The sequence below is a fragment of the Panthera uncia genome (genome assembly GCF_023721935.1).
Source record: "Panthera uncia isolate 11264 chromosome C1 unlocalized genomic scaffold, Puncia_PCG_1.0 HiC_scaffold_4, whole genome shotgun sequence".
NCBI lineage: Eukaryota > Metazoa > Chordata > Mammalia > Carnivora > Felidae > Panthera > Panthera uncia.
Window position 1 is genome coordinate 10,581,438 of NW_026057585.1, and position 18,387 is coordinate 10,599,824.

General features: G+C 37.9%; 2 protein-coding genes across 3 annotated transcripts in view; one reads left to right on the forward strand and one right to left on the reverse strand.

Moving 5' to 3' along the window:
* ST7L (suppression of tumorigenicity 7 like) overlaps positions 1–6,664 on the forward strand; it is a 137,541-nt gene extending 130,877 nt beyond the window's left edge. The window contains exon 16 of the transcript XR_007454643.1: positions 5,028–6,664. The gene's annotated coding sequence lies outside the window, so the exon portion shown is untranslated. The remainder of the gene's footprint in view (positions 1–5,027) is intronic.
* The window catches only part of CTTNBP2NL (CTTNBP2 N-terminal like), a 52,036-nt gene that overhangs the window by 8,532 nt on the left and 25,117 nt on the right, over positions 1–18,387 (reverse strand). For both annotated transcript variants that reach the window (XM_049616540.1, XM_049616541.1), the window contains one exon: positions 1,937–2,167. In XM_049616540.1, coding sequence (XP_049472497.1) covers positions 1,937–2,167 — 231 coding nt within the window. The remainder of the gene's footprint in view (positions 1–1,936; positions 2,168–18,387) is intronic.

Here is an 18,387-nt window from a genome sequence, read left to right on the forward strand (position 1 = left end):
CACAACACTTCTGAGAGTCAAAGGGGGTATTCTTAATGACTATCCCAAGGCGATAGACAACAACTGGGACTCTCTCAGGCAAACAGGGCCAATAAACACTCTAATTATAAGTCCCTAGGTACTACTGAATTTGTAACAAAGTCAGTGTTTTACTTTGATAAAACACTTAAAAAAGACAGGTGGTTGATTTAAAATATTTGACACTCACTTAAAGGAACTTACGTTGAAATATAGTATTAAACAATTTTGAATTATTTTTAACTTCTTTCTCTCCCTAATCACCTAGAGCCACAAATCATCTCAACACTACACCTTTCATGGGCATCATGGCCAGCCAGCCATTCAGCACAGTTCAACTGCTTCATGGAGGAAAGGGGAAAAAGGCCTGCCTATCAGACAAGGATGCTGTGAAGCCTTTCGTAGAGGATTATGTAAAAGCCCCCCAAATTTAGGCAACTAACCCAAACGCACTGATACATTTTAAAAAAAAATTTTTACTGTTTATTTATTTTTGACAGAGAGAGAGAGAGAGAGAGAGAGAGAGACAGACAGAGCATGAGCGGGGGAGGCGCAGAGAGAGAGAGGGAGACAGAATCCGAAGCAGGCTCCAGGCTCCCAGCTGTCAGCACAGAGCCCGACCGGGGCTCAAACTCACAGACCATGACCTGAGCCGAAGTCGGACACTCAACCGACCGAGCCACCCAGGCGCTCCCCCCCACCCCCCGCCACTGATACATTTTAAATTGGGCATAAATGTCTTTAGTTCACTTCATTCTAGACCAGAGGTTAAACTCTTCTGTGTCCCGGACAATTCTGAGAATTCAATTAAAGATATGGGAAAAAATTCACATTCTACAAAAATGCATAAACTTTTGGCATTCTGTATATTTTCTGGAGGATCATGGAACATCTGAGGCCCATCCATGGTTAAGAATCTCTACTCTGGCCTTTCATTTGGACACTGTGAAGAGTTAAGAAAAATCATGGGCAAGACCTATGCTGAAGCAATCTGTCAGGTGCGTTTTAAGCAGATGGCTCTCTAATGCAGGCAATCATAAAAGTAAACTAAAGTTCATCAATTTGCAGCCACTGACCCCATTTTTCAGAATAAAATGTTTCCTGCTAGATGTGTTGATGTCTCCCTTGCTGGTATAAATCTAAACCAATACTTTTAGAAAATGTAGATTTTAGCCAAGCACCTTTTACAGGCCAGATTTCAGCGGTAAATGACAGGTCGGGGAATAAAATCATAAGCATTAGAATTCCAATGAGATGAGGTAGAGGAAAGCACAGGTCTGCCTTCCTAGCTCGGGGCTGTAAGACCGGGAGCCAAACACACACACACACACACACACACACACACACACACACACACACACACTCTTTCCTAATAGGTTCGAACAGCTTTAAAGTAAACAATCCTAGGGACTGTTTATCATTTTACGAAAAGTAAAATGCAATGAAACTCAAAAGTAGGAACACGTGAAAATAATCTATTGGCTTCCATGTTTATAGTCAGGTAAATTCTCTCCCTCATCCAGCATTCCCCAAATACCTGCTCATCTTGTTATTTATCACTTAAGTAAGCAAATAGGGAACACTCTGTTCACCTACAAGCTTGGTCAGACCCCAGTTTGTTGCCAAAGTCTGGACGATCAAGAGCTGAAAAAACATAGCCAGTGTTTTGGAGTGTCATATCGAGAAGGAATGCCGTCTTTAGTAATGTGTCTGGCATCTTCCCTAAATTTAACATTTTGAATAACTTGTGTTTTCTTTCTGATCTCTTGGCTCCGGGGTAAGCTGCGGGGCTTTTGACACCAGGGAGACCTCCCAGCTGACTTACTGTGGAAACTGGCAGCTGACAAGAAAGTATCTGGTATTATTTATCAAGTCTTCCTAAGAGTTTATGTGGCACAGGTCAGCTGGGTGAACCCACCTTCCGGTGCCTGCTCTCGGCCGCGGCCAGCTGGGACAGCATGCGTTCCTGCATGTTCTTGCATTGCTTCATCACCACCTTAAGAACAGAGAGTGGGTTTGTGCAGACCGGCTGCTTCTCGCCATCATTTTTCTCCTTCAGTGTTTCAAAGTCTCTCTGCAGGGCCATTAAAGGATCACTGATGTTGTATTTTCCATAGCGTTCTTCAATGAAAGTATCTCTGTGTTGGGCCTGGGAAAGAGAAAAACATCAGCATTTTGCTTTTTAAAACTATTGCGGAGGGAGAATTGCTAGTTGTTACACATTAAAGGTGGTGGTGGTAGTATGAATGGAAACTGCTGACTACAGATCTCATTGGTGCTTGAGCCATCTGAACATAGAAACAACAGTGGAGAGGGGGCACGGTATAACATTAATGAGGACAATTACTTATGTAGAGCTAACTATGTATTAGACATTGTTGTAAGCATTTATATTCACATTAGATTAAATTTTATAAGCCTATAAGGTAGGGCTATCATTTTCAATTTGCAGGTGAGAAAATTATTAAACAGTGGCCAAGTAACCTGTTCCAGGTTACTCATTTAGCAAGTGGTCAGAAGTAGGATTTAGGGGCGCCTGCGTGGCTCAGTTGGTTAAGCATCCGATTTCAGCTTGGGTCATGGTCTCACGGTCTGTGAGTTTGAGCCCCGTGTCGGGCTCTGTGCTGACAGCTTGGAGCCTGGAGCCTGCTTTGAGTTCTGTGTCTCCCTCTCTCTCTGCCCTCCCCCATTCACACTCTGTCTTTCAAAAATGAGTAAATGTTAAAAAAAAATTTTTTTTTTTTTTTAAAGCAGTAGGATTTAAACCCAGGCAGCCTGCCTCTAACGTCTATGTCCTTAACCACCACACTACTGCCTCTGCTTATGAATGCTTGTACTACCAGCAGGTAGTTTATGAGTTTACATATTTAGGGATGTAACAAGGCAGTTGTAGATAAGTAAAGGACACTAAAAGTGTTTTCGCATTACGACTATTTGTGATTTGAACACTCAGTTATTGGTGGGTCAGGAGGGTGGAGGCACTCACAACCAGGTGCAGACAAAATCCCTTCTACCTGCTGCCAAATTCTACCCTTTCCTCTAGTCTCTGTTCAGCTGCTATCTGCCACCTTCCTTTTTGTGCCCCTCAGGCTTGGTGGGCTTCAGGCTTGAGAGAGAAGGTGCGTAGGGAATGGGGGCTGAAATCCGCTTTAGGGCCTGGGTTGTCAAGTTGGGTCCAAGGATCAGGAAGGGAGTAGAAAGAGAAGTCTTTGGCTTCCCTATTCTCTCAGCTTTACTAGGAGGGACCTGAAGTAATTACTTCATAAGAGCATCATAGATTACATGCAGGTAACAGAGTGACATTAACAATTCCTTTACTACACAGACTTGGAAACGTTTCCTGGGACATTTTACAACCAAAAGCAAAAATGAGGTGTTAATACAGCATTGAGGAAACTTTCTCAAAAACCACAGCAAAGTACTATATAATTTAAGCTTTCAAATGAAGTCTAGTCATAAAAACGACTGACATTTATCAATGTTTAGAAATTATTTCATCAGAAGCAGGTTTTCTTTCTCTTTTCTTCTTCTTTATTTTTAGGAGCTAGGTTTTCTTACCACCATCATCCACAAAGAGGAAATCATTTGAAAAAAAAAAAGGGAAATTCACAATTCAATGGCTATGCTTAAAAAACAAAACAAAACAGAGAACAACCCCCTCCCCCACCGACAATAAAGCAAAACGGGGTTTAATACAGAAGAATGTTTCAGTGCTGAAAAGGTGATGCTTCCTTCGTTAGACTATCCAAGATCAACATCCAGGAATCACTTAGCCTTATGCTCTAAATTGTGTTGGTGTCACGTGGCAACTGTTCAAAGCAGCGTTAGAAGCCCTGTAGTTTACTTCTAGCTTGACTACAACCATTTTAAATGATGACATTATTGGGGTATTTGGATAATACTGGTATACTGAAAATATGAAGAGCCAAATAAATCCTGTTCCTTTAAGGTACCATCTCAAGATAACCATAACCACCTTCCTGACCATACTACAGGTTTGTGTGCATGCACGAGTGTGCGCGTGTAAGCATGTGAATTAAAGGGGTAAAGATTTGAAAGATTGAGTCCGAGACAGAATCCTAGTTTTTCAGCTCCCAATTAAAAAGCAAATCCTCAGTAAAATTTTGAAATAGTCTCTCTACCATTTTAGGATGGAGAAAGACAAGACCAATTCCTGAACTGGCTATTTTTATTTTTTAAGTCATGGTGAGAACAAAACAGAAAAGGCTAGTTTTTAGTTACACTTTTAAAAGAAATAGTGTCAAACAGCAGGGACTCATCAATGTTTTCCTTTCACCAAGAACATCTGTTTAAGTTGAGCGGTGCTTGGGTGGCTCGGTTGGTTAAGTGTCCGACTTTGGCTCTGGTCATGATCTTGCAGTTCGTGAGTTTAAGCCTTGCATCAGGCTCCGTGCTGTCTGCACGGAGCCCACTTTGGATTCTCTGTCTCCGTCTCTCTCTGCCCCTCCCCTGCTCGCACTCTCTCTCTCTAAAAAAAAACAAACATTGGGCGCCTGGGTGGCTCAGTCGGTTGAGCGTCCAACTTCGGCTCAGGTCATGATCTCAAGGTTCGTGAGTTCAAGCCCCGTATCAGGCTCTGTGCTGACAGCTCAGAGCCTGGAGCCTGCTTCAGATTCTGTGTCTCCCTCTCGCTCCCTGCCCCTCCCCCACTCATGCTCTGTCTGTCTCTTTCTCTCAAAAATAAACATTAAAAAAATGAAAAAGAAGAACATCTGTGTTGAGTTTTATACCTCAAACTTGAGATTGACAACCTAGCTATTAATGTCCTAAGGCAAATCCAGGTTCAGAAAAATATTTAGACAAAAGAAGAGGAAAAAACCTTTAAAAAGTTGAAATTCCACTGTTCTTATTGCACATTGTTTTATTCATGATTTCCATTTCTGTCTGATTAGTGATGGTAAAGAAATGATTATTAGTACTGAAATTGGTTTAGCAGGGCAGAAAGGCAAACGTAAACCTGAATATTTCTATGGCATTCTCCTTTTCAGAATAGCACAGAGAAGAAAAAGTGGGATGGGAGAGCAGAGCTGGGAGTACGATTCGTGACCTTGACAGATTTGCTGAGAAGCTGTCTCTCAGGTTTGAGTATATAGTTAACTAATCCCTGAAAACATGACTTTAAAAAACCCACACTGTTATTATCCAGTATAATTAATAAGCATCACTGAGTTACAAGTCCTAGACGAGGAGCTTCTTTGGTAAGGTCTCAGACTTCTCTGAGAACAGCTGTTACCCTGTCTGTTTTCTCTTGAAGTACTTCCCAGTAATTCCATAATCGCTTGCATGGTAATTACAAGTTATACAAAATTGGTGGCTTTGCACATAAATGAAAAGAATCTGTGGAATAATCTAAAAAAGCCTCCTTGTCACAAAACAATTCTTGTAGGCAAGTTCTACTGTGGGGCCCAGATATGGGAAAAGTGAATTCGAAGTCTGTATTTATTATACCAAACACTGGAGTAGAAAATGGGGGAATACGGTCTTTTTCAGCCAACTCAATGCCTCAGTCAGGTAAGTGGTATGGATGACAGGTTTAATAGAACAATTAACCAAAAATAGATGTTGAGAATTGAAGAATGAAACAGCTTTACTGGAGGTGTGTACTAGGTATCTATTCCTGCCTAACAAACCACTCCTAAATGTAGCAACTCAAATAGTAAATGTTGTTGTTGTTGTTGTTGTTGTTTTTAAATCTCACACAGTTTCTGAGGGTCAGGAATCTGGAAGGGGTTAAGCTGGGTGGTTCTGGCTCTGTGTCTCATGAGGTTGTAGTCAAGCTGTTGGCATAGGCTTTGGTTCCTTGCAGTGTGCTGGCTTCCCACAGAGCAAGTGACATGACAGAGAGAGAGGGAGAGAGGGAGAGACGGAGAGACAGAGATGGACATGCGAGTATCTTTTAGAACTTAACCTCAGAAGTGACATACCATCACTTCTGATGTATTCCATTGGTCACACAGACCCACCTGGTACACGTGGGAGGAGACTGCATAAAGGGTATGAATATCAGGAGGTGGGGTCATTGGGGGCCCTCTTGGAGGCTGGCTACCACAAGGGGAATGACTAGATATGCTACCTCTATTGTTTACATCTCAAGTCAAAATTTAGAGACCAAGTATCTACTAAGTACTAAAAACTGTCAAGGCTGAGTTTTAATACTCTAATGATATGTCAGCTATTTTATAAGAAATTTTAAATGATCTGGATTGGAGTTTTTGCAGGAGGAATTCAGTAATATAGCTAAAATCAATCAATTTCTGCAATTTCATTATTTTCACTTCACTGACAACATGTATTTTAACTGAAGAGAAATTTCTACATTTTCAGAAAACATAATGGTCTTTAATTTCAGACAACAGGAAGATAATTGGCTGGTTAGACAGATTCACTGATAAAAGGTATTACTACAGCAGACAAAACATACAGTCATCTGTTACTCATTTTTCCTGTCATAGGCGGAATGAAACATACCAATACTGAAAGCTTAAAGTAAAATCATATAATGTCCTTGGAGCTTGCCATGCTTGCTCTCTAAAATTATCAGCTTTGCTATGATAAACTTCAAAAAGAAATATGAAGCAGTCACCTCCTCTCCCCTCCCCAAGATTATTTATACTATTTTAAATATATATATTATACATTTTATCATATATAATAATGTACATAAATAGTATAATATAACACATGAAAATAATACTATATATATAGCATAATAGCATACTATTATAGTAATATATAAGTGTGTATGTGGATATCTATCTATCTATACATTTTTTTCCAATGTTAAAATAGGAAATCATTATTCTTTGGATGATAATCACCAACATAAAGGATGGTTCCATATCGAAAAGTGAAGACAAGGCCTACTTAACTGGGGGTTTACATTCAAGTATGAGTTTTATTTAAGACTCAGGCTGGAACCCTAAATGGATTAGGATACATCTTTGCAATTTATTGCCAATTCTGAAGTGATCAGCAATATAAACTTTGTGCCTTTAAAAATATCTGAATACCTCCATTGCCAGAGACCAGAAAGACCAAAGAACATGATTCCAGGATGGTTTTAATTAATGCTACAACAAAAGCATGTTAAAACTATCCTTTTCAGGGGTGCCTGGGTGACTTCAGTCAGTTAAGCCGGCTCTTGATTTAGCTCAGGTCATGGTCTCATGGTTCATGGGATTGAGACCCATGTCAGACTCTGCACTCACAATGTGGAGCCTGCTTGAGATTCTTTCCCCTGCCCTCTCCTTCTGCCCCTCTCTGCTTGTTTGCTCTCTCAAAAAAAAAAAAAAAAATCAACAAAAAGAGATAAATAAATAAACATTAAAAATATATTTTAAAAAGCTATCCTTTTCACATTTAAGTTGAATCTACTAATTTTCAAATAATTTATACTCTGGAGTCCCTGATAAATTATAAGTAGCTGCATGAATAACTGGAAATAAAGAAACCATTCTGGATAAAGATGATAACATTACAAGTACACCCTTTGTTTTAGAAGTTCCTCTTACTTACTGAAAGAAAACTGGATTTCAATGTTTGACAATATTAATAAAAGAGAAGTTAGCCACATTTGAATTAAACTTTAATTTTTGGAAAATGGTACAGAATTTAACATGAAAACTTTCATGATTTAAAAAATACTTCTGACATATTATTGAAAACCCATTAATCCACTTAACCATAAATGCTATTTTCTCAAATCTAGCCTTTCTACACATTTATTTTCTTTAATAACGTTTGGCTCTGGAGTCTAACATAACTGGCATTGTTATCCGGGCTCTACTACTTTCTATCTGTTTACCTTCAGCAATTCCCTTAACTTCTCTGTACCTCAGATCCCTCATCTGTAAAATAAGGGCAACATTCTACCTATAGGTTTATTATAAAAATTAAATGAGTAATACAGAATGCTTCCTGTAAGTACCTGGCACATAGTAAATACTATAAATAGAAATTAATTTTTCAATAACCAAGTTTAGAGTATAGATTTTCCTTTTAGACCCAATGACTAAACCCACTCCTGGAGGTTTTAAATCCTGGAGATTTAAGATTCTATAAAACTGGACTAAGCCAGGAAATCTTCATTAAAAGCAAAACAAAATTCACCAATCCCCAGATAACTCCAAAGTAATACATCACCAAAAATATATTGGGAACCTGAATAACCATTAACAGTATTTATTTAGTAATTAATCCTGAACTGCTATGTGACATTTTATGTAATATCGTCAGTTGGTATTTATCTTCTGCATTATGATTAAACATTTCTCATTTTTCTGTCTTTTTTTTCTTCCTGCCTAGACTGTAATGACTCAAAGGAAAAAGCATTCCTCATACATCTTTCTTCTTCCTATATCCTATATTTCCACTCAAGCCCAAAACATTGAACAGATGTTCACTTTCCAGCTTTTTCCTGATGTCTCAGCTTCTCCTTACTCTTATCATAGTTAGGTCAATATTTTATTCCGCTGTTAAGAAAATCTATGATTTACTTAGTGTAATCATTTAAGGTAATATTAATTTATACAGTTAGCAAACTGACTTTAAAGTAGAATGAGCTTCAAAGATTCCCTTTGGAGTCAGCTTGCAGCCGCAGATGTTTATAAAATCAACTATTTACATAAGGACAGATGACCATTTATTATTATTTGACTAAAGTGCACTAAATTCTTTTGAAGACTAAAAATGGTAAGTTTAGTACAAACAGATATTAAGTGTGATACTTCTAGCTAGTAGGCTGCTTGTTGATAGAATATGGGTAAACAGCTTAATGTAGCTGCTTCAACATTCAAATTCCAAAGAGTCTTATGAAAACTCCTAGTGAAATTGAAATAAATGTATTCAGTTTTGTGGTCTTTGTTCTGTTTTATTTTTGTGTGTGTGGGGAATCTATGTGTGTGGTTGGAACAAATTACATCTATATTCTGGACTGGGTCTATGTAAATAAGTTTCTGAGCTGGGGAAGAAAATGTGTAAAGACAGTCAATAAGTACTGAACAAATTAATGCTCTTGAACATAAATTAGAATTTTAGAATATAACTCTAATGGCACATTAGATCCTAATCTCTTTTATTCAGGATGCTGTATAATGAGAGTTGACATCTATCTCACCATATACAGGATGGATCACAGACCCAAAGATAAAATGCAAATGGCCAAAAAGCACATGAAAAAGTGCTCAACTCATTAGTGATCAAAGAGATGTAAATTAAAACAATAATAACACTAGAAAACCACTAGAGGGGTGCCTAGGTGGCTCAGTCGATTGAACTCTGACTTTACCCCAGGTTATGATCTCGTGGGTTTGTGAGTTTGAGCCCTGGGCTCATCAGGCCCTGCTGTCAGCGAGGAGCCCAATTTGGATCCTCTGTCTCCCCCTCTCTCTGCCCCTCCCCACTCGTGCGCACATGTGTGCTCTTACTCTCAAAAATAAATAAACACTAAAAAAAATTTTTTTAAAGCCACTAGAAAGGCTAAAATTAAAGACGGACAACATCAAATGTTGGGAAGGAGATGGAGCAACTAGAACGCTCACCATATTGCTGGTGGGAGTATAAATGGTGTAATTACTTTGGACGTTAATCTGGAAATTAATTATAATGGTAGAAAAACGCCTGTCTGCAGTTAAGTATTTATCCAAAAGAAATGGAAACATAAATCCACAAAAAGATTTACACATAGCTGTCTGAAGCAGCTTTATTCATAACAGCCCCAAACTGGAAACGACCACAATTTCATGGTGAAAAAAATCACAGCAGCAGTCGCCTCTGGGTGTAGGGGAACAAGGAATCAGGAAGGGGCACAAGATGACTTTTTGGTGTGATGGGAATGTTTGTCTCTTGATGGGGATGTAGGATGTACGCATTTGTTGGAACTTATTGATCTGTGTATCATCACGTAAGATCTGTGCATTTCACTATACCTAAATTATATCTCTAGTTCAAAAATATAAAAGCACATAATGAGAGTTAAAGGGAAAATGAAGTTATAGTATTATATGCTTTATATATAGTGTTTCAGAAACATGGAATGTTCCAACCAAAGTAATTTTTAATAACAACAGAAACAATGAAGGAGGTGCTAATACTATATAGTGCTTATTACCTGCCAAGCACTGTACTCAGTGTTTTACACATCTAATCTAATCCTAACAACATACCTCTGGAGGTGTACGTCACTTATATCTCCATTTTATAGAAGAAACTGAACACAACTGAACCTTTGTCCCAAGGTCACAAAGCCAAAGTTAGTAGTGGAGAGGTATAATAAATGGTATATAGTGAGTACTGCATTTGTTAGCTGAATGAGTAATACATAAACAGATATTCCCTAGGACTTTGGAGGAATTAATTTCAATTTAGTAGGGGTCTGTCAGTAGCTTAAAAATAAAATAGAACTGAAAACATTGTAGAGCATTGAATGTTGTGAGTAATGTTTCAAGAAACTTTTCTTCTGATCTAAAAATATAGGGGTGTGTATATGTATATGCATATGTACGTGTGTGTGTGTATGTGTGTGTTCGTTCCCTGGGTCACAATATAGTCTATTTTTTACTATGTGTCCCTGTCAAAGTATGAAAAACACTAAAATAAAGAATCCAATTAGTCTGACTCCTGAAGCTATGATTTTAAACAGTTTCGGGGCGCCTGGGTGGCTCAGTCGGTTGAGCGGCAGACTTTGGCTCAGGTCATGATCTCGCGGTTTGTGAGTTCGAGCCCTGCGTCAGGCTCTGTGCTGACAGCTCGGAGCCTGGAGCCTGTTTCAGATTCTGTGTCTCCTTCTCTCTGACCCTCCCCCATTCATGCTCTGTCTCTCTCTGTCTCAAAAATAAATAAACCTTAAAAAAAAAATTTAAACAGTTTAAACTGTCATAAATAAATTCTAAAAGAAGTAATAAGGAATCAATCTTACTGCTTTATTTTAAACTAATGAATGTTATAAATGTCTACAAACCACGACATGTTTGGCCTAACATCAAATATACAAAAATGTTAACAAAAAAAAAATCTGTGTTATTAGGGTTAGACAACCAAAACAGCACTGGAGAAGTCTGGGAAAATTTTTGGACATATGGCTGATTCACAAGAGCACATGCTTTGAATGCTTTTATTGAACACTTAATGTTTGCTGGGTACTACAAATGCTAAGTGATGTGGGCAATGATAAGAGAAGAGAGATTTGACTAAGTAAGATGAAGTCCTTTGCTCTTAAGGAGCTCAGAATTTGCCAGACAAGTTTAAGGCCTGAGAGCAGAAATAAACACACTGCCTCTGCTTGTTTAAATGTTTTCTAAACAGTATCATCAATGTTTAGAGGAACACCAAGTACAATTTATTTGATCAGGACTTTCTAAGCCTCAGACCTTACACTCAGAAGGAACAGGAAGGAAAAGACCAATCCTGGAAGTGGGCGGGTGCTGGCAGATCAATAGGACCATCAGCAACTTAATGAATCACAGGAAACACCATGAGGTTGAGGGGGGCATATAATCCAAAAACTGTCTCTGAAGTATTGCATAAGGAGACCCAGACCGCAGACTATAACCTGAGTGTGATACTTTAAGTAACTATGAACTTGAAAAACTTCATTCGAGGTGTGCTCAGCCTCTTTAACTCACAATGTATTAACAGTGCAGAAACTACTTCAAGGCTAACATAGTTAAAAAGAGCTCATAAATAAGATTGAAAGGGTTTCTTCTTCTAGTTAGGGGATTCTATGGAGGGAGCTGTATGATTGTGGGATGAGACTTTAAACATTTTTTCGAGGTAAGAATCACAAACACAGTCTGATACTGCAAGGAAACGTGGCAAGAAACAAGCTACTCAGAGAAAAGGTCGCAGGAAGAGGGTCCTGATTAGCCTAGCTGAGAAGTACAGAGTGTTCACATTGAGAAGTGTAGCAAGTAAACAGGAATAAGAAGTTTGTGGGGGTAGAGGAGGGTGGCGGGAGTGTACAGACAGGGTCAAATGAAAAAGGGGACTAGGTGTGGTTTGAGAGCCACACACAGTAAGAGCAAGATGTCAGGGCAGGCAAACAGAAGCAGGGACCGTGCTAATTATACATCCTAGTGTGAGAAGGTAGAACAGAGTATCTAGGATGACATATTAAGAGAGATCAAGCTCTATGTCCCAAGTCAGAGGCTGGAAGGGTGGCAACTTCTATTGTCACTGCAGACTAATGTGGAGGGAGGCAGCTAGCTATTCAGTTGGGAAGGATGGTTTTTCTTCAGAGAACAGAAGGGGAAGAGGAGTAAAGAAGCCAGGACCGAGAAGTAAAAGGTGGGCTCTAAGTGCGGTATGGGTGTTTAATGACAATTTTAAATGTGAACCGACAATGCTCATCACTACAGTAAGGTACTGAATAAATACATGGTGAAACCCAGCATGCTCAAGTTGACCACTAATTACTACTAATTCCAAGTAATCCTAACCCGAGACTGCCTTTGTCTTCATAATAAAAGTCTACTGAGGGGTTTAGACTATGCATGGATGGGAAGAACAGGAGTTATCTTTGGAGATACAAGAGTTTTTCCTTTTTACTCTATGGGGTAGCAACACCTTTCAGGAACTTTAAGTGTCACCATGGACAAGAATGGGATAACCAAGACCCCTTTACCATTTTAATCCCAATGGGAATAGAACAACTGGCTCCATTCTAAGCCTCTAAGACTGCTTCAGTGCTCTTCCTTAAATGACTTCTCTTGGCCTCATGTGGTAGTCATTTGTCCCAGGAAAGGAAGGATAAGGGATTGAAAGGAAGATTTTTTACTTTAAGTAGGTTCCACACCCAGCCTGCAGCCCAACGTGGGGCTTGAAATCAGGACCCTGAGATCAGGACCTGAGCTGAGATCAAGAGTCACTTAACCGACTGAGCCACTCAGGTGCCTCTGAAAGGAAGATTTGTAAAGGGAAAAGTGATCCATTTGGAAAGCAACCAGAGAAGGGGGGATGAAGGAGATTCTGTGGGAGCCAAAAGCAAGAACAAAAACCCACTGGAGAAATGGGAGATAAGTGAATATATTCTGAAAGATAGAGAGAGGATATGTGTAATTTAGACAGATGCCCATGGAGGTCCTTAGCTGAAAGTCTGGTAAACAATATTTTTGTATATATCTAGACAGATAAAGAAAGACAAGCAAAGCTGTACTCTTAAAAAAAAAATACTATTTTCAATGAGGCACACAAAGCTCCCGTTACTAATCAGTCAGGGAATGCAGATGACCACATCTCAATTTGATAGGAAAGGACACCACGGTAAAATGTCAGCTGAAAACTAAAATATGGTTTTTCAAAAAACAAACCAATAAAATATGGTCTTTTTTTTAGATGAATACATGTGCATAGTGAGCAAAGGTACACATCCCAATTATTTGGTATCCTTTACTACAAATACAGAAACAAACATAAGCAATGATTTCCTGTCTGAAGAACAAATTGTTCCTTCTCAGTACAGGCTGAAATGTAAATAATGTCACCAAGTGGAAATCATCAACAGGAAAAGTAATGAAACTATATTACTATAGTTAAGGCTCTCTTCTCAAAAATATTAATTAGTAAGTGGTAATCTATTTTGAACCTTCAATACACTGAAGTTAGACTTAAAGAGCCTGAACGTATTCTGTCATATAACAAATATTTCTGAAGAACTTCTGAGGTTCTAGGTATTTGGGATGTAGTGCTGAACAGGATTAAGTATCCACCCCTCCATGAGGAGAAATACTAGGCCTAAAGAAGAGAGAGGTGAAAATCTATCATCTGTGATGCGTAGCAGCATGAATTCATAAATTTCCATATTATCAATAATCCAGTGCAAAGAAAAAGAAATCACATTAAGTCTGACTCAATTCTACAAAAATTTTATTGGTAAAATAATGTGAGGCAATAAGAACAAAGCCTTCCAAATTTAATAACACGGTCACATACTCCTATCTACCAACGAGTTCAGTCTTTTGTGGAACAGACAGCTATTGAATTAGATTAAAACAATTTTTTGAAGTTATGCGTTATCTTAGAACTCACTAGGTTGAGTTGGCTTTCTGATGCAGAAAATACTTTATGTTGTTGTTAAACAATGGAATATTATGAAGTGCAGATATGAAACAGAGCCAGGAAAAAATACTTTGAAGGGTTATAGGTCTCCTGCTATGATAATAACATTTCTTGAAATTTTCATCACGTAGTTGCTCATGCATACACTGTCAGCTCTATTTGAGTCCATCACCTGTGAAAGAATCTGCTTTGAAGGAAGAACTTTTAGGTGTCCTGTTCAAAAGCAGAATCTGAAAATTCGTGGGAAATCTACTTTTGCTTTTTTGGGAGACAATCAGGGATGTGATGCTAACAAGCTCATGCTTTACCTAGGCATGCTAGGCTTGTCTCTATCTCCTTAACTGTATTTTAGAATTAATATAGATTTATGTGAGAGGATAAACCAATTAGAAATAAAGACAGTTACAAAGTAAATGTTGTTCTTATTTTCTTTCTTTTTTAATATTTTTATTTATTTTTGAGACAGAGAGAGACAGAGCATGAGCAGGGGAGGGGCAGAGAGAGAGAGGGAGACACAGAATCTGAAACAGGCGCCGGGCTCTGAGCTGTCAGCACAGAGCCCCATGCAGGGCTCAAACTCAGACTGTGAGATCATGACCTGAGCTGAAGTTGGACGCTGAACCGACTGAGCCACCCAGGAGCCCCGATGTTGTTCTTATTTTCATACTCTATTTCTTAAAAATATAGTTAAAAAATTTTATTTCTTTACTTTGAGAGAAAGAGAGAGGGGAGGGGCAGAGAAAGGGAGAGAGAGAATCCCAAGCAGGCTCTGCACTGTCAGCACAGAGCCCACCGAGGGGCTCGATCTGACGAACCTTAAGAACATGACCTGCGCCCAAATCAAAAGTTGGACACTTAACCAACTGAGCTACCCAGGTGCCCCTAATTTTTATTTTAATTTCATCATAAATGAATATTTTCTCATAAAAAAATTTAATTATGTAGATAAAGCCAAATTCCTTCCTGAATACAAGCCAATGTCTCTACCTCAAGAGTCCTCAGTATAATCAGTATCGTCTCAGACCTTTTCCAAGCATATCCATAAATGTGTATATGTGTACTTTTTTCATTTATTGTGTCTAGAGATCTAATAAGTCAGTACACTGCTTGTTTTCTTCTCATAAAAAATAAAGCAGTTACATAATATGGCATAGTAAGGATGTAACAGTTTACATTGATATATTTTACTGACGGATATTTAGGTTGTTTATAATTTTCCATTCCTGCATTAAACAATACTGCAATGAGCCTCCTTGTGCATAGATGCGAATAGTTTGGTAGAACAGATACATTACTCTGCTTTTCTAAGGAAATAAATGCCCATATAATAAAATTTCCTGCTTCATTCTATATATGCTCCCTGTCCATAAAGATTTTCGGCAAACATACAAGACGGTTTCCTTCTGTCTTTCAAATTTTTCCTATAACTAGCTATACTGAAATACTAAATGATGGACCACAGGCTTTAATTTTACAAGCAACCTCTTTGTCTTTCTTTCTCTTCTCTTTAAGGGGAGCCACTAGAAATAACTTCTGATTAATCCCAAATCACAAGGCTAACACATGCAAAGAAGACACAATAAGAGGAAGTCGAAATAACAGGAATAAGCTGTTTCCCTTTTTTACTTGTTTTAGTTTCAGGCTGAATAAATGCAATGAAATCCCCCACTGTTATAATCTTTTCTGAAGCCTCTCCCCAATGGCTACAGAACGATGTGTTCTCTAAATAGGTAGCATTTTACAAGCTAAATTCCCCCTTTCTTTCCTCAAAGTCATACAAAAACCAGGCCACAGAAAGATGTCAATTAAATGAGAAATTTGCTTATTTTTTGGAACCTTCACTCTTGAACTGCTAAATGCCATAATTTGTAATATGAATGATGGCATGTGCTAAAAAGTTGTATAGCAAGTAGCTGATATCAGATAATTATTCTTAAGAGCTGTTATACATGGGGCTCAATGTCTTTCTCTCTTTCTTTCTTTCTTTCTTTCTTTTCTTTTCCTTTCTTTTTTTTTTTTCTAATGTTTATTTTTGAGAGAGAGAGAGAGAGAGAGAGAGAGAGCGAGCACACCAGTGGAAGAGGGGCAGAGGATCCGAAGTGGGCTCTGCAATGTCAGCAGAGAGTCTAATGCGGGGCTTGAACTCATAAGTGAGCCGTGAGATCATGACCTGAGCGGAAGTCAGATGTTTAACCAAGCCACCCAGGCACCCCACAATGTTTTTCTGATGCAAGAAAAGACACTTAATCACTTAAGAATGCAGTCTACTTTTTTTTATAAATACCCGACTCATAAACAGCCCATATATATGACCAGCCTTTCCTGCTTCTTTTGGCTCTTCTCTGCTAGTGTACCCACCACTGAACCTGGTAACATACATGCCTTTTAGTAATTTCATTCCCTTTCTGGGGCAGAACATTTTTGGGGAGCTCCTACCATTCTCAAAGGAACCGAGTCAAGGGGAAGCAAAGAAGAGGCTTTGTGAGATGTATTTCCCTATGCTCACTTTTCTGTGCATTATTTTTTCACTTACTATATCTTAGAGAATGTTATACATAAAGATTTCTCATTCTCTTTAATGACTGCATAGTATTCTGTTGTGTAATCATACCATAATTTACTTGGTCAGAACCCTACTAATACACACACAAGTTATTTCCAGCATTTTGTTGCTATGACCAATATTGCAATAAATGTCCTTACACATACACTTTATTATATAGGCCTAAGTACATCTGTAGGATACATTTCTAAAAGTAGATAATGACACTAGGTTAGTAGGATCACAATCTGCCTTTAATGAAAAATAAAGTATAAAAAAAAGAAAATAGTGTAGTATAGTATGACATGGTATAAATATTATAGTAAGACATAGAGTTACTATATATTTAGTGAAATTTTTGTTTTAATCGATACATATATGTGGGTGGGTATGGACGTCCTGAACTGTGACAAAATGATGGAACGTATTTCAAAATGTTTAAAAGATACCTCTTTAGACTCTGGTATGATGAAAAGGTATTTTTATCATAGCCTCCTTTCTTCTTCCCTTAAACTCTATGATCTTTTTATTGCATAGCTTGGGAGCTTAGGTTGGTTTTCAAGCAGAGACAGTTGAGTTATTTAGAGTGGGTTGGAAAAGAATAATATCAACAATATCAGGAAAAACAAACAGGGAAGAATTTAACTGTAGTTCTAATTAGCTCTAGTATCTTTCCCTACAAAGTGAATAATATATGACTAAATTATTTTCTTAGGGCATAACTATTAATAAACAAGAAGCTGTTGTATAAAACTATTGCTACCTAAAAGCAAGTATTTCTAATTCTAAAGTAATTTACATATAATACAGAAGTTTGAAGGAAAAAAAGTAAAATTTGCATATGATTCCACTACCCAGGGACAACTACTATTAACACCACAACTACAAATTTCAATCTATTTGTTTGAGTCCTTTTTCTGTGTATACACACATGCACACATGTAATTGTTATGATCAAGATTAAAGGATATATTTAATGTTATGACCTGCTTTGCAAATTTAGCATTACACTGTAGGAACATTATTACTATGTCATTAAAACTTTTTCATATGCATCATGTTTTAAAATAGCTGTGTAATAGTTCACCACATGGATATATTACTAATTCATGTAGCCATTAACCAAGGGTTACTTTTTATAAAGAATTAATTGGAACTAGATCAATATAACTATGTTATCATGAGCTGTTTGAAGGTAATTGGAAGTAACTTATAGAAAATTTTTTCTGTAAGTAGATTTTTACATAAAGCCATTTAGACTACAGCAACTCTCCTCAATAAATAGGTGTTCTGAGATTAGTAACTTTAATAAAAGAAACCAGTATTGAATTTTTAACTCAAAAACATAACAGAGAAGTAATACTATGTCTACCTATTCTGCAATAACTCACTCTGGAGCAGCATTCAGATGTAGGGTTGTTGCCTATAAATAAATCCTCTTTAAAATGAATTATCTTCCTGTGGTCCAAATTAAGAAATAATTAGGAAATAAAGAAACGGTATATATATTTTTTCTAAATGGTGATTTAAGAGAGTGTATGCATGCAGGTACAAGTGGGGTTAGAGCAGAGAGAAAGGGAGAGAGAGAATACTAAACAGGCTCAGATGCTGTCAGTGCAGAGCCCTACATGGGGCTGGATTTCACGAACATGAACCATGAGATCATGACCTGAGCCGACATCAAGAGTCGGAAGCTCAACCGACTGAGATACCCAGGCACCCCAAGTATACTTGGGTGTCTATTTCCTGACTAG